This window comes from Ornithorhynchus anatinus, chromosome 11 (assembly GCF_004115215.2).
Source record: "Ornithorhynchus anatinus isolate Pmale09 chromosome 11, mOrnAna1.pri.v4, whole genome shotgun sequence".
NCBI classification, from domain to species: Eukaryota; Metazoa; Chordata; class Mammalia; order Monotremata; family Ornithorhynchidae; genus Ornithorhynchus; species Ornithorhynchus anatinus.
In genome coordinates, this window is record NC_041738.1 from 62,777,350 (window position 1) to 62,798,938 (window position 21,589).

The following is a 21,589-nucleotide window of genomic DNA, read 5'->3' on the forward strand; positions in this document are numbered from 1 at the left end:
ATAATATGTACAAATATGCATAGTGCTGAGGGGAGGGGAAGAGGGAAGAGCAGAGGGTGGGAGAGGGGGGAATGAGGAGGGGAAGAGGAGCAGAGGGAAAGGGAGGGCTCAGTCTGGGAAGGCCTCCTGGAGGAGGTGAGCTCTTGGGCTTTGAAGAGGGGAAGAGAGTTTGGCGGAGGTGAGGAGGGAGGGCATTCCAGGACAGTGGTAGGACGCGGGCCAGGGGCCGACGGCAGGACAAGTGCGAATGGGGGCAGTGAGGAGGTGAGCAGCAGAGGAGTGGAGTGTATGGAGTAGGCAGTAGAAAGAGAGAAGGGAGGTGAGGTAGGAGGGGGCCAAGGGATGGAGAGCTTTGAAGCCAAGAGCAAGGAGTTTTTGTTTCATGTGTAGGTTAATAAGCAACCAGTGGAGGTTTTTGAGGAGGGGAGTATCATGCCCAAAGCATTTCTGTAGGAAGATAATCCAGGCAGCAGAATGAAGAATAAACTGGAGTGGGGAAAGACAGGAGGAAGGGAGATCAGAGAGGAGGCTGACACAATAATCCAGTCAGGATATTACGAGAGCTTGTACCAGCACGATAGTAGTTTGATTGGAGAGGAAAGGGTGGATCTTGGCGATATTGTGGAGAGCGGCAGGTATTGGTGACGGATTGGATGTGTGGGGTGAATGCGAGAGCCGAGTCAAGGATGACACCAAGGTTGCAGGCCTGTGAGACGGGAAGGATGGTCGTGCTGTCCACAGTGACAAGAAAGTCAGGAAGAGGAGAGGGTTTGGGAGGGAAGATAAGGAGCTCAGTTTTAGACATGGTGAGTTTTAGGTGGCGGGCAGACATCCAGGTGGAGATGTCCTGGAGGCAGGAGGAGATACGAGCCTGGAGGGCGGGGGAGAGAACAAGGGAGGTGGCCAGGTCGTTGGGGGTGAGGGATGGGGAAGGGGGAAGAACAGGGCTCCTGAGGAGAGAGTTAAAAGTCTGGAACAATTGGCAGAACAATTGCATTACACCCTGTGGTCCTTCAGTAAGTAGTCACACGACTACTGCTCTCCAGGAATTATTTTTTAAATTAAATTGCCAGGCACTGTTTTAAGTGCCAGCGTAGTTGCAAATTATCGGATCGGACACAGTCCGTGTCCCACATGGGGCTCACAGTCTTAATCCCCATTTTACAGATAACAGAGATAAAGAGAAGTGAAGTGACTTCCTCAAGGTCACACATCAGACAAGTGGCAGAACTGGAATTAGAAGCCAGGTCCTTCTGACTCCCAGGCCTGTTCTCTATCCACTAAGCCATGCTGCCTCTTGATTTCAGCTCAGTAATCCATGTGTGACAGACGGGACCAAATACAACCACAGAGGACCCTTTTAGAATTTCCTTTAACCTTCTCTGGTCCTTGGGCCTGTAATAATCCACTGATTTGTAGCCTGCCTTTTAGCAGGCGATTCAGCTGTGAACTGCAGAAACCATGCCAACTGCCACTTGGTTTCATTTAGAAGTCAGATTTTTGTTCAACAGTACGTAATCATTCTGGGAATCGACGACACTTATTCTTTCTCCCCTTCCCCCCACTGCAAGTGAAAATAAATAAAGTAAATAACACCGGATACTCATGATAGAACTGGGCCAATTTGTTTTGGAAAATATTTTAATTCAGTGTTGCACAACTTGAGCAGAGTAGTAGACAGTGAAGAAGCCAGAATAGCACTTGAGTAACTTATAGAATGAAGGCTAATCAAGAGGGGTCTCATTCATTCATTCATTCATTCAATCATATTTAATGAGTGCTTACTGTGTGCAGAGCACTGATTTAAGCACTCAGAAAGTACAATACAACAATAAAGAGAGACAATCCCTGCTCACAACGGGCTTACAGTCTAGAGGGAGACTTGCGGTACTTGGGAGTGAGACTTTTCTTCCCTTGTAACATCTGGAAAGGGAAGACTTTCATGAGGACTCTGATAAGTGGATGATATTCAGAATTTAGGTCTGTTCCAAGTGCCCCCTTTTCTTCCTGGGATCTTGAAGAGATGGAGGGAAAATATCTCTTGGGATATCTTTGGCACATGTAAGTCACAGGCGGGGAGGCCGATGGTGGGGAACCCCAGATATCACAGCAGATCCATGAGAGACAAGTCCTTCAGGCCCCTGAAAGAACACAGTTGTTCTCTCACCAGGAGCTGCTAACCAGACTTGAAGAGAATTTTCCCCTTGTCTCAAATACAGTTCCTTTTTTTCCCATTTAATACAATTTAAACCATCAAGTGTCCTGCTGCATCCACGCTGCAGTCATTCTTGTTCCCAGCAACAGCCAAGGATTTTTTAGAAACTGCCTCATTCCTCCACCCACTCGTGCTCCCTCTTTGATGGTCTGGCCAAAGGTGGAGCCCCACAATCCTCTCCCCTCTTTCCGGCAGCCCCTGCCCAGACCCGGGACGGCTCCGCACCGCTGCGGGGGCGGGGTGGGGTTGGGGGAGTTGTGGGGAGGGTGGCCTGAGAAGCAGCAAACAAGTAAACGTGAGAAAGGCAGAGCTCCCAGCTGCTGAGCAGGGAGGCAAGGCATGACTGGCTAAGAGCTGAGGAAGCCGTGAAAGCATAAGGAAACCCACAGCTTCCAAAGAAACTGACCTCTCCCCCGCAACTCCAGAGGCCCTGTTGTCCCCAGCTTGGACGTGCCAACCACACATCAGACTTCGATGTGCTAACCACATGCCCTCACTCCCAACAGAGCGACTGAGCTCCTTGGAGAGTTGGGCAGAGCTCACCTCAGTAAGTTAAGCTTCCCAATGTTTGAGCTTGCTGGGTTTGTCTGGGTCCTCAACTGGGCCTTTTGCTTCTGAGGATGGAGTTGAGGTGGGCTTATGATTGGGAACTGACAATCCATAAAGTACTAATAATAATGAGGGTGGTATTTGTTAAGCGCTTACTAGGTGCCAAGCACTGTGGTTGAGAGCTGGGGTCGATAAAATATGATCAGATCAGACACAGTCCCTGTTCCACATGGGACTCACAGTCTATAGCAGAGGGGGAAGGGGAGCAGGAATATGATCCCCATTTTACAGTGGAGGAAACTCAGGCCCTGAGAAGTTAAGTGACTTACCCAAGGTCACACAGGAGGGCAAGGGATGAATCCAGGATTAGAACCTGGGTTTCCTGACTCTCAGCCCTGTGCCCTTTCCACTAGGCTTCGTTGCTTCCCGCAGGAAAGCCGGGATCAACACTGCCATTGCAGAGGGGTGAAAGAACAGGGTGCCCACTCCCGTCTCCCACAGGAAGCCAATGCCTCCATCACTGCTATGATAGCCACCTCTCCTTCAGATGGGGACGCTCATCTGAGGATGCTTCCTGATCCCATGGGGGGCTTTCACCCCTTCGGCCTGCTCTCCACCCACAATCACAAAAACAAAAAGGTAATTTCAGCAAACATTCCCCTCAAGGGGAACCCATCTCACCTAGGGGCCTGGGTTGGGTGGCAGGGATGTCCAGAAAACAGCACCAGGCCGCTCTGACTGGGAACTGAACCGGGATTAGCTGGCCAGTCCCCACCCACGACGACCAATGGAGGAATATCGTTCCGCCCTCGGGTAGCGACAGGGTCTGTCAGCCACAGGGTCTGTCAGCCACAGCCCCTCTCAGCACCCCTGTGAGGTAGGTAAAAGTGACCAGACCCTTTGGGTGGGGGAGAGCCCGAGGGGCAGACCACTGAGGCCTAGGCCAGAGGCACTGTATTGAGATAACCCTCTTTCCTTCTCTCAGAGCAAGGCCAAGTCTGCCTCCAGGGAGCAACATGGAACCAGCTCCAATTTTCAAAGTTTCTAATCCCCTTGCCAGGCGGGGGCCAGAAGAGAGGGAGATGGAGCAGTGGGAGCAGTTCTCCAGTTGAGCCTGCTGCCCAGCAGGGGAGGGCCCAGAATGGAGCAGGATAAGAGCCAAACTCTCCCCGAACCCAGGATCCCCAGAAGATGTCCCCTGAGCCCAGGCAACTGGCTCGGAGAAGCTGTTATCATCCCTGGAGATGCATCCTGGGGAGACGCTCCCCAACTCAGGTCAGGGAGGGACAGGAGCAGGGGGAGCCGGGACAGGGGGTGCCATCTGGAGTTGACGCATTTGCTGGTGGGCATGGAGGGAGTGAAAGAGCAGTTTCCATCACGGGTCGCCAGCGGCTGAGTCGGTCCCAGGTCTGTGAGGCTAATCTTCCCATGAGGCTGACTCAGTTCACGACTGACTCTCTCCGAGGTGGGGGCCAGGGGGGCAGGGAGAGAGAAAGGGGAAGAGTGCAGTTGGCCTTGCAGCCCAAAAGGTGGACCAGCCTCTGTGACTGAGGTAATGAAGCAGAGAGGCCCAGCTACAGAAGAGAACCTGGCTCTAGGCAAGGTCGGGGTTGCTGGGGGGCCCCCAGGATGACCCCCACTTTTAAATTACACACCCAGACTCTGACATACACATACATGTACACGCACACACACACAAACATACACAAACACACACAGCGAGGCAAGACCTCAGTGGTCCCCGCCCAGCTACCCAGCGAGGCTCTTCCATAAGCAGCAGCGACCCACCGGTCTCCAGCTTCCCAGCCGACGGGCCCGTTGCTATGAATTTTCCCGGTAGGTGATGTTGGTGAAGGTGGACGTGGCTTCTTTATACAGCGGGTTGTTGCCCTGCAGGGAGACAGAAAGGGACGGAGTGGTGAGGGCCTCAGACCAGGTTGAGGGCTCCAGCCTTGCCCACTGCCCAAGTCCCCCCTGACCTAGCCACATCAGGCTGTGGGCTGAGCGACCCCCAGGCTCTGACATCTGGAACCACAGCCTTGCTAAGCTAACTGGGAAGAAGGCCAGGCCCCCGTGTCAAAACTGGAAGGAGTAGCCAGGAGAGTAGCCTGAACTGGGACAGCAGGGGACAGGGCCAGAGCCCAGGGCACAGCATTCAGAAAATAACTCTTCTTCTTTTGCCCACCAACCCCTCGCCATCCCCTGGGGGTCTCCCTGAAGTCAGGGGGCCCATGTGCAGGTGAACTCCTGGCAGCAGAATTGCTGCCACCCTGGAATGGGGCACTGTACACCAAGGCCAGCTTGCAGCAGAAGTGGGAAGGCCCCGAGCCTGTGGTTTCCTGGAAACCAGAGAGAGCCGATTAGACTGTAAGCCCGTCAGTGGGCAGGGATTGTCTCTATCTGTTGCCAAATTGTCCATTCCAAGCTCTTAGTACAGTGCTCTGCACATAGTAAGCGCTCAATAAATACTATTGAATGAATGAACCGGCTAAATGGAAAGAGCATGGGCCTGAGATTCAGAAGACTTGGGTTCTAATCCCAGCTGTGCCATTTGCCTGCTGTGTGACCTTGGGCAAGCCACTTAACTTCTCGGTGCCTCAGTTTCCTCATTGGCAAAACAGGGATTCAATGCCTGTTCTCCCTCATCCTTAGGCTGTGAGTCCCTGGTGGACAAGGACTGTGCCTGATCTGATTGTCTTGTAACTACCCCTGCTCTTAATACAATGTTCAGCACATAGAATGCCCTTAACAAGTACCCTAACTGTTATCATCAACTGAGCCAACCAGCCCTGAAGTTCTCAATGTCTCTTCTAGTCCCAACTCCTCCAGGAAACCTTCCCCAATTAAGCTCCAATCCCTCCAACCTCTGTCCCCATTTCCCACGGCAGCATACATAATGACTCCTAAACGCTTACGACCTCACTTCAGTTTATATCCTATATTCTCTATTACTTCCTCCAATCTGCCATTTATTTTCGTGTCCGTCTCCCCCTGCGGGCAGGGATCGTGCTTGCAAACTCTACTGTAGTCACCCTAGTGCTCAATACAGTACTCTGCATGCCATAGGAAGCTCAATAAGTGCTAATGACTGATTGGTTGACTGAGTTGGGGTCCCCCTCTGTGGTCTGGGTCTTGGACTCCTACTCAGACCCTCCTTCTCGTCCCCACTCACCGTATCCCACTTAGCTCTGGCCCTCTCCTCCTCAAACTTGGCGAACTCCCTCCGGTCATGGATGGTGATGAAGAGCTTCCAGATGAGCAGAGTGGCCAGGCCGATGAACAAGATGGCAGCCATCACTGACGACAGGACCACCAGCATGTCCGGGCCTTTGGGGCAGTCTGCCAGTAGGGGAGAAAGGAGGAGGAGGAAGAGGAGGAGGGAAGGAGAGGAAGGGGAGGAGGAGAGCACAGAACAAGCCAGGTTATAATCAGTGAATCAATCAGGGGTATTTATGGAACACTTACTGTGTGCAGCACTCTGCATGAGGATCTTGCAGATCTACAACTCTGTTATGTTGTAGACACGATCCTTGCCCACAATGAGCTTACAGTCTGGAGGGGGAGACAGACAATAATGTAAATAAATTACAGATATGGGCCTCAACACAATGGGGCTGAGGTGGGGGTGAATAAATACACCTCTGCTTTGGGTAGCTCAGTCAGCCAAGGATGACTCTCCAGGTCTAGGACCAGCTTTTTACATTGCTTGGAGGCAGAGACCCGTAAAAAACATGGATTGGAGTCCTGCTCCCCTGCCTGCTTCACACTTGGAGGGGACGCAGCTTCATAAATCAGCATGAAACATTACATGTCACCAAATAAATTGGCCAGAAAATCCAAACTCTTGAAACTACTTGCCAGGCAAGTGGCTGGCTGACTTACTTGCAAGGTTTTTTTTAGGGAATCATTGCTACCCCAGTGTGGTAAACGAACCTTAAAAGTTTACCAACACCATCTCTTGTCGGAAAATGGAAGGATCAGAAATTTGAGGCCTGCCATCTGGCAGGCCCCGGGGCAGGAGATGGTCTTCCCTGAGATCCTGGGGTAACTGATTGGGGTGACTGGGGGCTGGGAGGAAGGCAGAGTGTGTTGTTCACTAGAACGTCTGAGCCTGGGCAGGCAGCTGAAGGAGAATGAGGTGGCCATTTTGCTTAATCTCTTGAATCCCAGGCCCACCCCATTGCCAAACAAACCCCAGGACGGAACCCCAGATCTCTCCCTGCTTAACCCCTCCCTAGGTTGCTAGGTTCTGACTTTCCCTGGGCCTGGGCCAGGGCTGATAAGAGATGGGGTAGAGGAGAGACAGCTGCTGATCACACATCCTGGGCATGTGCATCTGTGGGAGTATGGGTGTGTGTGGGTGTTCTCTCTCATGGATGACTGTATGTCTGTCTGTCTGCATCTACCGGGAGGCCGCCACTACCCTTTCTCCGATTACCCTTTCCCAGCCACACTCTCCCACCCCTACTTAACATTCTGTACACACAGACAGAGTGTAAGGAGCAGCCAAACCTGGGTGAAGTGCTTCCCGGTGCCCCAGGGTTCCACCCTGGCAGATCACCACCACTGATAGTAATTATAAAGTCGCCACAGAAGCATCTGTTCTTATGTCTGCCTTCTAAAGCTCAGGTGTTTCTAGGAAGAATCAGATGGGAAGCCTGGTGGCCCCCCTCATCTAAAGCTGGTCTGTACAGGTTGGCTAGGCTGGAAGTGGAGGCCCCCATCCCCCAGAACCAGTGAGAGAGAGAAGAAGCTGAGGCCCTGCCTCTGGGAGTTGGTAAAAGAAGTGACTGATTCAGTCTCGGAACACAAAATGGGTCCTGGGCTCTGGCTCCTTTCTCTCTAGGGATGTATAGCTGAACCCCACCCCAGCCCAGGGCTTCCAGCTGGCCATTCCAGTCAGCAGTATTGGAACCCTGGAGGGGGTGGGCAGGTCAGGGTGGGAGGCTGCCAGACCACCAGCCCCAATGCACACTGCCCAGGACACACCCAGAGGTTTCTCAGGCCCTAATCACTGGACTCCAGAGAGGCTTTGGAGACAGGCAGACAGAGGAAGGGATGAGAGGGTCAATGGAGCCAACTGGGTGTGGGGACAAGACTGGCAGAGTGATGCAGAGGGCAAGGAAAGGGCTGGGGAGCAGGTGGGGAGTGGGGAGAGTGTTGATGTAGCACCACCCTTTCTTTTCCCTACATCCCGATGGATGGTGGCCTTGCCTTCAACTAGGTCGATGGGAGAGGCCAGTGCACTTCCACAGTTCAGCCCTGGAAGATGTGAGCTTTAAGGCTTGGGCGGGGGCCAGAAGGAAGAGGGGAACCCAACACACTGCCCCACTTCACTGTGGTTTGGGCTGCAGTCACCCTGGAAGGGAGCAGGCAAAAATAGCACCTGGCAGGAAATCGCTTGCCTCTCTTGCCTCCGAAGGGGAGGAGGAGGAGGAAGATGATGGGGAGGGGTGCTGGAGCCTCTCAGCAGGGGAAGAAACAAAGAGGAGAGTGAATGAGTAACCCCCGGGCTGTGTGTGTATGCCAGGCTCCAGGCTGGAAAATTTAGAAGGGGAAGTCTTGGAAACATCTGCAGCCTCAGACAGTTCTTCCGGGGCTCAGCTCCCAGGACATCTATGCCTACTGATTGTACTTCCCGAAGCCCCACCAGCCTCTGTCCTGAGAAGCATCTGTGTGTGTGTGTGTGTTTTGTTTTTTATTTTGTTTGGTTTTTTTTTTATGGTATTTGTTAAGCACTTACTTTGTGCCAGGCACTGTACTAAACTTTGGAGTAGATACAGGCTAATCAAGTTGGACACAGTCCATGTCCTACATGGGGCTCACAGTCTTAATCCTCATTGTATAGATGAGGTAACTGAGGCACTGAGAAGTTAAGTGACTTGTCTAAGGTCGCATCGCAAACAAGTGGCAGAGCTGGGATTAGAACCCGGGTCTTCTGGCTCCCAGGCTTGTGCTGTAGTGGGGGGCCGGGGCAGAGGAGGGGTTGTGACTGGAAGATCAAAGAGCTTGTGGATAGCCCACACCCCTCCTCCAGCTTCTAGCAGCTCACCGCTTCCCCATCTGCTTTCCCAAACGCTCTCACTCTTGCTCCCCCAGGCTCCCTGCCTGACCTTTGGCAACCCCTGTACTTCCCCTCCGCGTCCCTCTCCTCACCTCTCCCGCCCCCCTCCGTTGCCCCTCTGTCCAGGCCTTCTTATGGAGATCCGGGATGGGTCTGCCAGGCAAAATTGCTTCCCCTGCCCTGGTCAGCCCACCTCATTGCAGTGCCACAACCAGCCAGCCCTTCTGCCCTGACTCTAGGCTGCAGGGGGCTCGGTGTGCCTGGGGCTCCAGGCTGACAGGGACTCGGCCTGCTGGGATCTTGGTTTGTTGGGAGCTCAGTGTGTTGGGGGCTCAGATTGTCAGGAATTGGGACCGCAGGGCTCACCAGGGGATATTTTGCTGAATCAGGGGAAGGGCTGGGCCTTAGTTGGATCCTACCAAGCCTTAAACCCTGCCAGAAAACCCCTCCCCTGCCCCACCCCTCCTGCCCAGGGAAACAGAAACAGAGCTACAGCTGAAGTCTACAGGACAGGGCCTGTCTGATTTCTGCCTGCCTAATTTCTACCTGATTTTCTTCCTGATCTGATTTCTATCTAGTCTGATTTCTTGTCTTGTCTTATGCTGTCGAGTCTACCTGATCTGATTTCTATCTGGACTGATTCCTGGCTGACCTGATTTCTGTCTGATGCCCAGCTGGTTTCTGATGGCAGAGACTGGAGCTTGACTGGGTCTTCTCTGGGTCCGATCAGAAGCCAATGGGCACGGAAAAGTTGGGAATGGGTTTTGGGCGGCCCCCTCAGACTCAAACCCACCGGCAGGGCCATGCCCAGGACCGGGGGGATGGGGAGGGCAGGAGGTGGATGTTAAGGGATTGTAGATCCAAGGGGCTGAGGGAGCACACTCAAAGTGTAGGTTGGCATGCTGACAGTGGTTCTTCCTTACATCGGTCCCCTCAGCAACAAACCCTTGCAGACAGTGTTCTGGGGAGCCATTCTGGGCTAGCCACACTAGTGGCTCTGTTGCTCATTGGGCGGCCACCGATGGCAGCTCTCCAACATGGGGGGAGTCCCTCCATTGACCTGAAGTTGCAGACGCACAAGTGACCCACCTAGCATAATGGGACCTCTGCGAACATCCAGAGAACCTTATAGTGTGTCTCCGGGAGACCCCAGCCCCCTACCCCGCTTGCTCAAGTGCCGCTGCCTCCCTTGCCCAACCCAGTTAAACACGGGCACCATGTCCGAGCTGCAGAACACAGCAGCGGGAAAGGCAGTGGCCGGGATGGAAGACTGAAACTGGAAATGAAAACACCAGATCCAAAGGCATGCAAGGGATCTGTCCCCCCCGCATAGGAGGCAGATCAACTGGAACCCGGACCCGGCACCACCCAGTAGAATCCAGGGCCTGGGGTGGATGACCCACTGTGGGGTCAACCCAGCCCTCAGGCCCTCACATCCCCATACCCCATCCTCACCTCTCCTCCAGCCAAGGTGACCCCGACGGTTTCCCCTAGACTGTGAGTCTTCAGCCTCTCTAGCCCCACACCCAGGTCTTCTCCACCGAGCCTTCTGTGCCTCATGAAAGTCCCAGGGTGACTCTCTGAGCCATCCCCGCACCTGGCCATGGCTTGCCTCCACCCATGGAGGCCCTATGGCCTGCCCCCTCCCACCCACCACCTCACCGTAGCCAGGTCAGCCATCAGGAGGGAGGGGCTGAAGCGAGCTGGGGGCTCCCATGGACCTCCCCCTGCTCCAGGTGTGGGTGATTCCTACTAACAAAGATTATTTTTGTGCCAGTCAACGTGTCCACCCTTTTTGGACCCTGGAGGAGGCCATACAAAACACTGTGAGCAACATGGGGCGGGTTAGCAAGGGCAGGGCTGGGAAGGTGCAGTTTAGGGTGAGAGGGAAAGGGCTGGGGGTGGGCCCACCTGGTTCATTCTCCACATAGAGGACTGACTTGCCGCTTGAGTCCTCGGAGTACTGGAACCGCACAACACAGTCATTCTCATCCTTGTAGGTGCAGTTCACTGCATCTTTTCCAGTGTCCGCTGCAGGGGAGCACAGGGGAGCAGAGAGACTCTGAGAGGGAGATGCCACAGGGCCCGGCAACAATGCATGGGTTGTGGTGCATGTGGGTAGGCACCCAGGGATTGGGCTGTGCCCTCAGGCACCCCCTCCTTGGGGCTGGAGAAGACCAGATCACATATGTCCACTCTTTCCCAAGGATGGAATGGGTGGCACATGCCCGAGGGGAGCAGTGCAGCCTAGCGGAAAGAGCCCAAGCCTGGAAGTTCTCATCCTGGCTTTGTCACCTGCCTGCTGTGTGACCTTAGGCAAGTCACTTCACTTCTCTGGACTCAGTTTCCACATCTGAAAAGTGGGAATTCAATCCCTGTTTCCCTCCCTTAGACTGAGACCCCTGTGGGACAGAAATTGGGTTTGACCTAATTATCCTGTATCTGCTCCAGGGCTTAGTACAATGCCTGGCACCTAATAAGCACTTAACAAATACCAGAGTTATTGTTAGGGAGAGAGGAAGGGAGGGAGGGAGGAAAGAAGGGAGGGCTGGCTCCAGCCCAGATCCCTTAGCCCTGTCCAGGAATGACTAGCTTACAGGGAAGTAAGAGCTGCCATTCTGGAGTCTCCTGTCCTCCGGCCACTGCAGCAGCTTCTTTGCTGGCAAAGTTCAGGGCCCGAGTCACCACACCCCAAGGATGACTTTTCTTTCTACATAGACCTGAGCAAGGTCTTTCAGGCTAGTGGAGGAGAAAGTTCCACGCTCTCCTGAGTGTTGGCAAATCATCCGCTTCCCTTAGGCCAGTGAGGAAGTGTCCTGAATGAGGACTGCTGGCCAGATAATACTGCAAAGGATTTCTGCAGCTTTTCTCTGTTCCCGTTTCTCCTCACATTGCTCCTGGGAGGAAGGGGAATTATCACCCCATTTTACAGAGGGAGGATACAGGCTGGGAGAGGGTAGTGATTTGCCTAAATCACCTAGCAAGTCTGCCAACCCTCCCCAGCACCAGATCCGTGTGTTGCCCATTGGGTTATCTTAGGCAATGGCCAGTAGCCCAAGTTATTCTCAGGCAGCCTCCGCCTGCACAACTTCACCAGAAAACTCTTTCTCCTTCTGACATCTGCCCCAGGATCCTCTGGTCTGGGACCCTGGGGAAGAAACTGGGGCCTGGGGCCTGGAAACTGGGGCCTGGGGCATGAGGTCAGTTCTAACCCAGGCTACGCCCTCACTGGCTGTGTGCCTTTAGACAAATAACTCCACCTCTCTGAGCCTCACTTTCCTCATCTGCAAAATGAGGATTCACCACACACCTCCTGCAGGGGCGGAGGATGGAGAGAAGCTACTGAGACCCGGCTTGGAGGTCCCTGAAGGAAAATATTAGTGTGGCTTCTTGGAGAGGCTCCCTGGCACCCTTCCTTCCAGGGAGCATGAAGACAGACCCGCTCTGACCCAAAGCCGGGAGAGACAGTGGAGCACTAGTGGAAAGGGCCTTGGACTGGGAGTCAGGAGACCCGAGTTCTAGTCTCAACTCTGCCACTAGCCTGCTGTTATGACCTTGGACAAGTGAGTTAAACTCTCTGGGCCTCTGTTTCCTCATCTGTAAAATGGGGATTCAATTCTTGTTCTCCTTCCCCATTACACTGTGAACCCCAATGTGGGACAGGGTCCATGTCTGATCAGATTACCTTGGGCTTAGCCCAGTGCTTAGCCTGAGGTCCCAAGGCCTCAGGGCTGGGGACGGAGAGTTGGCCTTCACCTCTCCCATCTCCCTATGCCACTGGCTATCGCAGCCACCAGGAGAGGTGGTCTGGGGCCCGGGGGAGGCCACTGGGGCATGGGTCCTGCCGTGGACCACCCAGGAGTTCTGCCTCCCACCACACTGGAGCTCTTTGGGAAGGGAAGAGGCAAGACAGGCACCCTTGGGGATCCCACCCCCATCCCCACTCCCCGCAGGCACCCAGAGGCCACACAGCTTACTGAGCTCCGTCACGGACTTGATCTCGTCCTTGCAGTAGCGGCTGCAGTTGTTGTCCTCCAGCAGGATTCCACGTTCAAATTTCTTGCACTCCACACAGTCTCTGGTGGGGAGAAGGTATGGCTGGGAGGTCTGTGACTGGCCAGAAGACCCTCCAGTGCTAGATGTGGGGAGGTCTTGTCTCCCCACAGCCCCATCCGAGTCGGCTCAGCCACGAACCTGGCCAGACCAGCCACCGCTCCTCCCCTCTCTGGCCGCGGGGGCTGTGTCCTGTGGCCGTCGGCAGCCTCCCGGCTCTCCCCATCCCGGGGTCCCTACTCTGGGCAGGTGTCTCGTGGGGTCTCTGAGCCTGGCTGGCTGGGCGGGTTCTGCCTCCTGGGTCAGCTGTAGACCCTGAGGGCCCGGCCTAGTCTGGCCCGGGGACCTCCCCAATCCAGGGGGATGGCACCACTGGGAAATGCTTGCCCCTGGGCGGGTGCCTCAGGTCACTGGGGCCACCACCACCCACTCACTTCTTGAAGGTGCAGGCATCGGGGCATGTGGGGCACTTCTCACAGGTGTCCCCGTACGAGCCGGGCTGGATGCAGTGGCACTGGCCGCAGATGCACTGGCCGCGCCCGCTGCAGAGTAGACCGTTGTTGGACATGCAGGTGTCCTTGCGCGTGGTGCAGTTGCAGTAGTCCCCGGTCCAATCTGAGTCGCAGTGACAGTCCCCGCAGCTGCACTGGCCATGTCCTGGGAGGGCCCGGGGTGGGGACAGAGAGGATCAGGCATGGGCCAACCACCTCATGCTCCTGATGGGTGATCGTTGGGATGTGGGATTGTGAAGAGACCAGTGAGGGGCGGGGCGGGCTGGGACGGACAAGTTCTCTCCGTCTCCTCCCTCATCGCCAGATACCAGCTCTCCCTGCCTTCAAAACCCTCCTAAGAACTCATCTCCTCCAACAAGCCTTCCTGGCACCCTGAGCCGAACAGACCCACCAACCACCTCAAATATTAGCTACCTACTTATTCTCAGCATGTGTGTGATAAATATGATTGAATGTACATATGTGTACATATGGGCATTCAAGTGTCCATTCAGTGGTTGACTTTGACCATTCTGTTGATAAATACTTTTATGTCTGTTTTCCCCATTAGAGTGTCAGCTCCTTGTGGTCAGGAATTGGGTCACTTTTTTGTTTTGTCATTTCCCAACAGTTCACTGCACCCCACAGTTGCTCAATAAATGCCACTCTTTTGATTCCTCCTATTGCCGGTGCTGCTATGAGGACCGAGGTTGTATTGCTAGGGAAATCACCAGCACCTTGGTGGCCCTGGCTCCCTGCCCCCCACGGCTCCTTCCTCCTGGCTCCTGCCTCCAGTCCCTCCCATCCCCAGAAATGCTATAAAAGGGAAGGAAGAACAGACAGAGATTGTCCATGGCCACAGCCGTCAGCTCCTCCCATGGCACAATTCTTGGACCACTGGGCCCTGCCCCTTCCCGGTTACCCTGCCCCTTCTTCCCACCCTTTCCTTCCTGCCCTTCCTCCTCATTCAGATCTGCCCTCCCAGGCCCAGTCTCTGCCTCTAGCCCAACTGGCTGCTCCAAGGGAGCTTTGGGAAGCAGCCCCTGCCCCAGCCCAGGAGAGGGGTATCGGCTTTTCTGTCCCCACCTGGGCCCAGAACCCCCGGTTCAGGGCAGGGTCGAGAGGAAACGGGGAGCTGCAGGAAGCGTGGGAAGGGCTCAGTCGCCTTCCTTCTGCTCCTGCTGCAGAGCAAGAAAGGGAATGTGGGCCCACCCCAGATGGGAGTCACTGTCTGTAGGGCAGACAGATGGACGGGAGGACACGGATGGGCCAGAGGGTGGACCGGCCAGCAGGAAGGCTGGGGGAGGCTGCCAGAGGGTCCACCTGCTCCTTGCCCTTTGCTCTTCCTGGCTCAGAGTTGCGACAGTAGGGGAAAACAGTCACATGGAGCAATGGAGGGGACCATTGGTGGGGGCAGCAGGAGGGCCAGGGGATGTGATTTCACCCAGCAGGGAAATTTTAACCAAACCTCACAGTCCTGAGCAGGCAGATGAGGTGAAGGAGGGAGAAGGTAGGAGGGAAGAGGGAGCCAGGAGGGATATCCAAACAATCAGGGGGTTTTGGGGAGCCAATGGCTTTTTCAGGAGGGCTGGGAGTTCTGGGTGGCTGCTGTTGTTGACAGAATGGTCCAGATATGGGGAAAATCTGGGGGCTCTCCCCAAACACAGCCTCCACACCCATTCCCCGCCAAGAGCCTGAGGATTGCTATCAGTGCAACGGCCAAACGGTCACCCTCTTCTGTGTGTGGCCTTCAGTCAGGCTATTCTGGGTGAAGTGTGTGTGACATGTCTGAATGTTAGTGTGTCTACATGTGATTGACTGCAAGTGTATGTGTGTATGAGTGTGTGTGAGAGTGACTGTATATACATGAATGCGTGAGTGATTATGTGTATATATGTGATGTGTGTGTGTGAGAGAGGGAGAGTAAGAGAGAGAGAGAGAGAGAGAGACAAGTCTTATTGGGATCCAGGTTGAAGGAGAATGAGGAGTGGGGTTCAGGTCAAGTTCGGTCCTGAGTGGGAGCCCCTAGGCCTCCCGCTCCCAGGGCTCCAGATTCAGTCACACACCTAGAACCACCTGCTTTCCCCTTAGACCTTCCTCCAGCTGGCCTGGGTCGGGAGTGAATAATAATAATAATGTTGGTATTTGTTAAGCGCTTACTATGTGCCGAGCACTGTTCTAAGCGCTGGGGTAGACATAGGGGAATCAGGTTGTCCCACGTGGGGCTCAAAGTCTTAATTCCCATTTTACAGATGAGGGAACTGAGGCACAGAGAAGTGAAGTGACTTGCCCACAGTCACACAGCCGACAAGTGGCAGAGCTGGGATTCGAACTCATGAGCCCTGACTCCAAAGCCCATGCTCTTTCCACTGAGCCACGCTGCTGCTGGACCTCCCAGCCCCTCCCCACCCACCTAGGCCAGGCCAGATAGTGTCGACTGGGCAAACCTTGGGATCAGACCAGTACTGGCCTGCTTGGGGGGTGGGGAGCTTGGCCTGGTGTCTGGCTTGGGCTAGACTTGGGGGCGGGGCTTAGGACGGGGCTGGGTGGCTGGTCAATTCTTCTCTTATTGTTGAAGCACTGGAGTATGCAAAACCAGGAATCTGTGTCATTCTAAACTAAAACTCGCCTGTCACTGCCACTTTGTCTCCATAGGGCCGGGGGCGGGCTGGCGGCTACAGTGTTATTCCCACTAACTCTGCCTGGCCCCCTGGATCCTGTCATCTCCAGACCACCCCTACATCACCTCCAGCAAAGGCACAAGGAACACAGGCTTCTCAGCCAATATGTAGCATATACTGATGTATTGTTGCATGACCACACCCAATCGGGGGCAGAGTGTGTACTGACCACCTGCAGGGTGCAGAATGAATCCTGAGCACTTGAGAGAGTGCAAAAGAGTGATTCTGTGAGGCCCAGGCCAAGGTCACCAGGCACCTGAGCTGGCTCAGATTGGGTGGGGGCTGGGGGAGGGGTGCAAGTACCTGGCCCCCTTTGGTCACCTCCTCCCTGCCCTGGAGCTGGAGCCCAACATGTTCCCTCCCACCTCTATACCTCCCACAGCCCCAAAAAGGAGGGAGAAGACAAAGTGCAGCCAGTCCTGGATGGGGGAGGGGCCTCGTGAGAGCCCAGCTAACTTCTTTCCTCTTTCCTGGGCCTGGGTCCAAGACACCTGGCCTGGAACAACTGCCTTCTCTCAGCTGGGTTTTTACCCAAAGTCCTTCTCTTCACACCCTCAGCAGTCCCCCCTACCCTTCCTTTAATTCTAGTCAGGCTAACAGTCAGGCTAATACCACTGCCCTTGATTTCCTCATCTGCTGGGTTGGGCCAGGGCAGCCTCGGGCCTGGCCCCGGCCCAGGCCCAGGCCCCAAACCTTCAGGAGATTGGGTTGTTGGAGAGGCATCCCCCTGAGAGCTGAACTGGTCTGGGGGTCAGGGCGGGACTTGAGGCCCCACCTGTCTTGGTCCAGTCAGCCCCAACCTGGGCCAGAGGGAGCTGGGAATCTGATCTGGAACTCCATCCCCCTTCATATCTGACAGACGAACACTCTCCCCATCTTCAAAGTTGTATTGAAGGCACATCTCCTACAAGAGGCCTTACCCAACTAAGCCTTCATTTCCTCTTCTCCCACTCTCTTATGTGTCTCCCTTAAACTTGGATTTGCATCCTTCATTCATCCCCACAGCACTTAAGTTCATATCTGTAATTTATTTATTTATATTACTTTCTGTCCCCCCATCTAGACTGTAAGCTCCTTTTGGGCAGGGAATGTCAACCAACTCTGTTCTATTGTACTCTCCCAAGCTATTAAGACAGTGCTCTGCACACAATAAGCACTCAATAAATACGATTGATTGATTGATTGATTGATTGATTGATTGATTGATTAAAGCGAGACAAGAGACAAGTGTTTTGGTCCTCCCCAAGATCTCAAAGCATCTAGCCAGGAGAGGGAGACCCAGGGGAGTATGAGGAGGAGGGCAAGGAGGTCCCTGCTTTCTCCCTGCCTCACGCTCAGCCCACCAGTCCTGACAGGAGCCTATGGGACTCCCGCCATATCTATCTCGGGGTAGTAGAGTATTTTTCTCCTGGACGACAGTGAGGGCCAGTCAGATGGAGCCTTGCCTCCAGTACCTGGGCCTCCCTGCTCAGAGGCCAGATGCCCAGATTTGGCCATCTCACAGTCCCCCACCCCATGACCTCTCAGCATGTGACTTTGGATCCAGGACATGGGGGTGAAACCTGGCACGCTGACAGCACCCAAAGCTGCCAGGCCTGGATTGGCATGGAGAGGGAGGAGGACGGAGAGGAGGAGGAGAAGGGGGAAGAGGAGAAGGGAAGGAAAGGAAAGAGGAGGAGCTGGAAGACAGGGAGGGAGGAGAAGAAAGAGAAAAAAGAGGGAGTTGAGGAGGAGCAGGAGGAAAGGAAGATGAGGAGATGGAGGAAAGGATGAAGACAGAGAGGGGAGGGGAAGAAGGAGGAGCAAGAGCAGGAGGAGGAGGAGAAGGGGAGGCTCACCTACCCGAGCACATCTTGCCCTTGTAGCGGACGCAGGAGAAGTCATCACACTCGCAATACCTGCCGGTGATCTTGCCAAATTCACTGCTGTGGCAGATGCACTGGCCACAGAGGCACTCGCCGCGCTGGCTGCAGGGGGGCTGGCCCTTGTGGGCGCTGCACTGGTCCTGCTGCTCGGGCCGGTAGTCCTCCTCAGAGCACTCACACTGGGGCCCCAGCCAGCCGGGCCCACAGCGGCACACGCCGCACTCAAAGGTGCCATTGCCCTGGTTGCAGCGGGCACTGGCAGGCTCCGCCGTTTTCTGGCAGCGGCAATCGCAGTCGAAGGTGACCTGCACGGTGAGGCTGTCCTTGAAGCCCACGGGCTTGATGGTGAAGGTTCCCTCCTTCTCTTTGGGGCAGCCATGCACCTTGGCCTCGATGCTGAAGCTCACCTAGGCAGAGGTCCACAGATGCTCAGGCCTGGACCTCCAGGAAGGCCCTGTGATGGCCAAGCCCTCCCCTCTGCCCTCTTCCCCTCTGCTCCCCTCCTCTCTGCTCCCTACCACTCTGTTCTCCACCTCTCTACTCCACTTCATTCCCCTCCCAAGCAATTTGAGGGCAGGGTTTGTGGCTATTTACCTTAAGGTACCCTCCCAAGCACTTAGTTAACACTTTGTTAATGAAATGTACATCACCTTGATTCTATTTAGTTGCCATTGTTTTTACGAGATGTTCTTCCCCTTGACTCTATTTATTGCCATTGTTCTTGTCTGTCTCCCTCGATTAGACTGTAAGCCCATCACACGGCAGGGACTGTCTCTATCTGTTGCTGACTTGTTCATTCCAAGCGCTTAGTACAGTGCTCTGCACATAGTAAGCGCTCAATAAATACTATTGAATGAATGAATGAATGAATGAATGAATGAATTTAGTGTTCTGCATACAATAACAATAGACACTCGATAAGTACTCTTGATTAAAAAATCCTGCTCAGAGGGCAGGGACGAGAGGAGCAGAGGAAAGGGGGAGCAGAGAGGAAGAGAGAAGAGTGGAGGAAAGGGGAAAAGAGAGGAGGGGAGCACAGGGAAGGGAGACGAGAGGAGGGAAGGGGAAGAGAGGAGGGAAGAATGGAGGTGGTCTGCCCAAGGCTGCCGGGGTCTCTCACCGTGTCTCCAATCTTGAGTCCCACACAGGATTTGAGGCCCGGGATGACCTCGTCGTTGAGGCAGGTGGCATTGAAGGACAGGGACAGCTCTTCCGGAAGGTCTCGGACCTCCAGCTCTACCTTGGAGCGGATTTTCTGGGGGGCGGGGGAGATGGACAGAGAGAGGCTGGGCAGGGGGCCTGATCAGGAGGGGCTGGTCAAGGGGAGCTATTGCAGAACCAAGGAAAACTCTCACTGTCCTACTCTCCCCAACCGGGCCCCGCCTCTGCCTCCCAGCTGTCCCCCAGCCCCCTTCAAGACCTCCAGTCACCCTCTGCCCTGGAGCTCCTGGGTTGGGGGTGGCCTTTTCTCCTCCCCAACCCAACCCACCCAAACACCTTCAGCCATCCGCTCCAGGGAAGTGGGTCAGAGGGAGTTGGGGGGGGGTGGGGTTTCCTCTCCTCCCAGACGTCGCTCCCTGCCCCACCCCCCCGGCAAATCCCCATAGCCACCCTCTGTCCCAGGGCTCCTAGGGGGCCCACTCTCCTCCCCAGGCCTCCTGATGTCCCCAACAATCTTCTATCCTAGGGCTCCTGGGGGGGGGGGGGTCTCTGCTCCTGGACCTCTTCCCTCCAGGTTGCCAGCCTGGCCTGGCCAGGGGTGTGGGGTGAGAGGGTGGAGGAGGTCCCTTCTCTGCCTGGGTTGCAGGGTCTTCGGGCTCTAATCCCAACCTGGCTGCTGGCTCCCTGGGGCCTTGGGGTGAGCCTCTCCCCTGCTGCTCCCCCTCCCCAGTTGACTCCGTGGCAGTCCTGCCCTGCCCTGCCCCCCCCACCCTACCCCATCCCCCCCTCACTCCATAGGAGTCCACAATGAGCTGGATGACGTTGCTGGAATCCGCACTCAGAGTCCCCACGGTGGTTCCTGGGATCAGCTCGCTGTAGTTCTGGAAGCCAGAGCCAGGTCACAGTCAGTGGGGCCGCCAGGCCGGCCTGGGGCCCCGAGAGGGCCTGGAGTCAGCAAAGGGGGGTGGTCGGGGAGGGCTGGAGTCAAGGGGTCCCAAAGGGGGCAGGAGCTGGGGACTGGAGCCAGGAGTGGGGTCGGGGCCCTGGGGATGCTTGGAGCAGGGGATAGGCTGGGAGGCATCTCTTTCACAGAAGAGTCAGGACACCCTGCTGGCCAGTAAGGAGAAGTCAGGCTCTGGGAAACCCTCAGATGGCACAAAATGACAGGTTGGGGAGGTCAGCACTTCAGCAGCACCTGCCTCCCTCACACAGTCATCCAGCCAGGCTCAATCCCCCCACCCCTGCCAAGTAAGGAAGGGGCCAGCCTGGGGACTGTGGTTCCTGGGAACCCTGTCCCTGGGAGAGAATGGCTATGGCCAGCTGAGAGAGGGCAGACACCTCCAGCACACTCCCACATCCTCCCCTGGGTGTCTCACACATACACACACACACACACTCTCTCTCTCTCTCTCTCTATCTCTCTCTCTTTCTCCCTATCTCTCTCTCTCTCTATCGGCCCTTCCTTCCTATCGTGGGAGACGAATCTCTCTCTCTCTCTATCTCTCTCTCTTTCTCCCTATCTCTCTCTCTCTATCGGCCCTTCCTTCCTATCGTGGGAGACGAACAGGGCCATCACCTTGTAGAGGTTAATCACGTTTCTGGTCACTGCAAAGATCAAGTTGATGTTCTTCTGGGATAGCTTCTCAGTCATCAGCCCCAGAGAGGGGTAGTCCTGGAAAAGAGACATCGAAGGGTTAACGTCATCAGCTGGGAGGGAGAGTGAGCCCTTCCCCTCCCCCTGGGTAGTCCAGTGGTCCGGTCCGGCCCATGGATCGAGGTTTATCTCCAGCAGGCTCCACATCTGCCCGGGCCGGCCCTGCCCCAACCCAGGCCCGGTCAGAGGAGTGGGGCGAGAGATCTTAACCCCACTTTCCATCTGTCTCTAGAAACACTCATCATCACCATCAATCATCACTACTGACCTGTTGCGTGCAGAGCACTGTACTAGGCTCCTTCTGTGTGCACAGTCCTGTACTGGGCACCTACTCAGCACAAAGCAGTATACTTGGCACTTGGGAGCACACAGTAGACATAGAAGAAACCATTCCCACCCCGAGGAGCTAGGGAATGGACAGCTTTGGCCTTGGGTCCTTCAGTCCTCTTAGCCTGAGACCCCACAATAAGGCTCCTCTCCCACTCCTCTAATGTGCTCAGCTCACACAGGATGAAGCCCAGGGAGAAGAGGGGAGAGTCTTATCAACCCAGGGTTTGATCCTGTCTACTTGTGGGGCCTCATGGAGAAGCTGTTCTCCAACCAGGGCAAGGTCTTGGTGGCCATGGTGAGGTTTGCAAACATCCAGAGAGAGTCTCTTCAGAGATCACCTCTGGAGAGCAGGCTCCCAGACACCCAGAAGTGGCTTCCCCACCCCCACTACCACACTACTCCTGGTTTTCTGGGTTCTGCTGGAATCCTCCCACAATGGGAGTGGACACCCACAGCCCACTAACATTGCTAAGAACAGAAAACTGGACCGTGCAGACCATGTTCTGACTTCTCTTGTCTTCATATT

General features: G+C 55.1%; 1 protein-coding gene across 2 annotated transcripts in view; it reads right to left on the bottom strand.

Annotated features, from left to right (window-relative positions):
- Positions 1 to 1,623: 1,623 nt before the first annotated feature.
- ITGB3 (integrin subunit beta 3) overlaps positions 1,624 to 21,589 on the bottom strand; it is a 40,464-nt gene continuing 20,498 nt past the window's right edge. The window contains exons 7-16 of one of the 2 annotated variants that reach the window (XM_029075742.2): positions 20,656 to 20,751; positions 19,871 to 19,960; positions 19,039 to 19,173; positions 17,896 to 18,325; positions 13,316 to 13,538; positions 12,806 to 12,906; positions 10,740 to 10,859; positions 5,937 to 6,103; positions 4,553 to 4,654; positions 1,624 to 2,141 (exon numbers count right to left, since the gene is read on the bottom strand). In XM_029075742.2, the coding sequence (XP_028931575.1) occupies positions 4,586 to 4,654; positions 5,937 to 6,103; positions 10,740 to 10,859; positions 12,806 to 12,906; positions 13,316 to 13,538; positions 17,896 to 18,325; positions 19,039 to 19,173; positions 19,871 to 19,960; positions 20,656 to 20,751 (1,431 nt within the window). In that variant the 3' untranslated portion in view covers positions 1,624 to 2,141; positions 4,553 to 4,585. Of the gene's footprint in view, positions 2,142 to 3,106; positions 4,655 to 5,936; positions 6,104 to 10,739; positions 10,860 to 12,805; positions 12,907 to 13,315; positions 13,539 to 17,895; positions 18,326 to 19,038; positions 19,174 to 19,870; positions 19,961 to 20,655; positions 20,752 to 21,589 lie in introns of those variants that run through there. The other variant, XM_029075743.1, reaches the window with a different exon arrangement.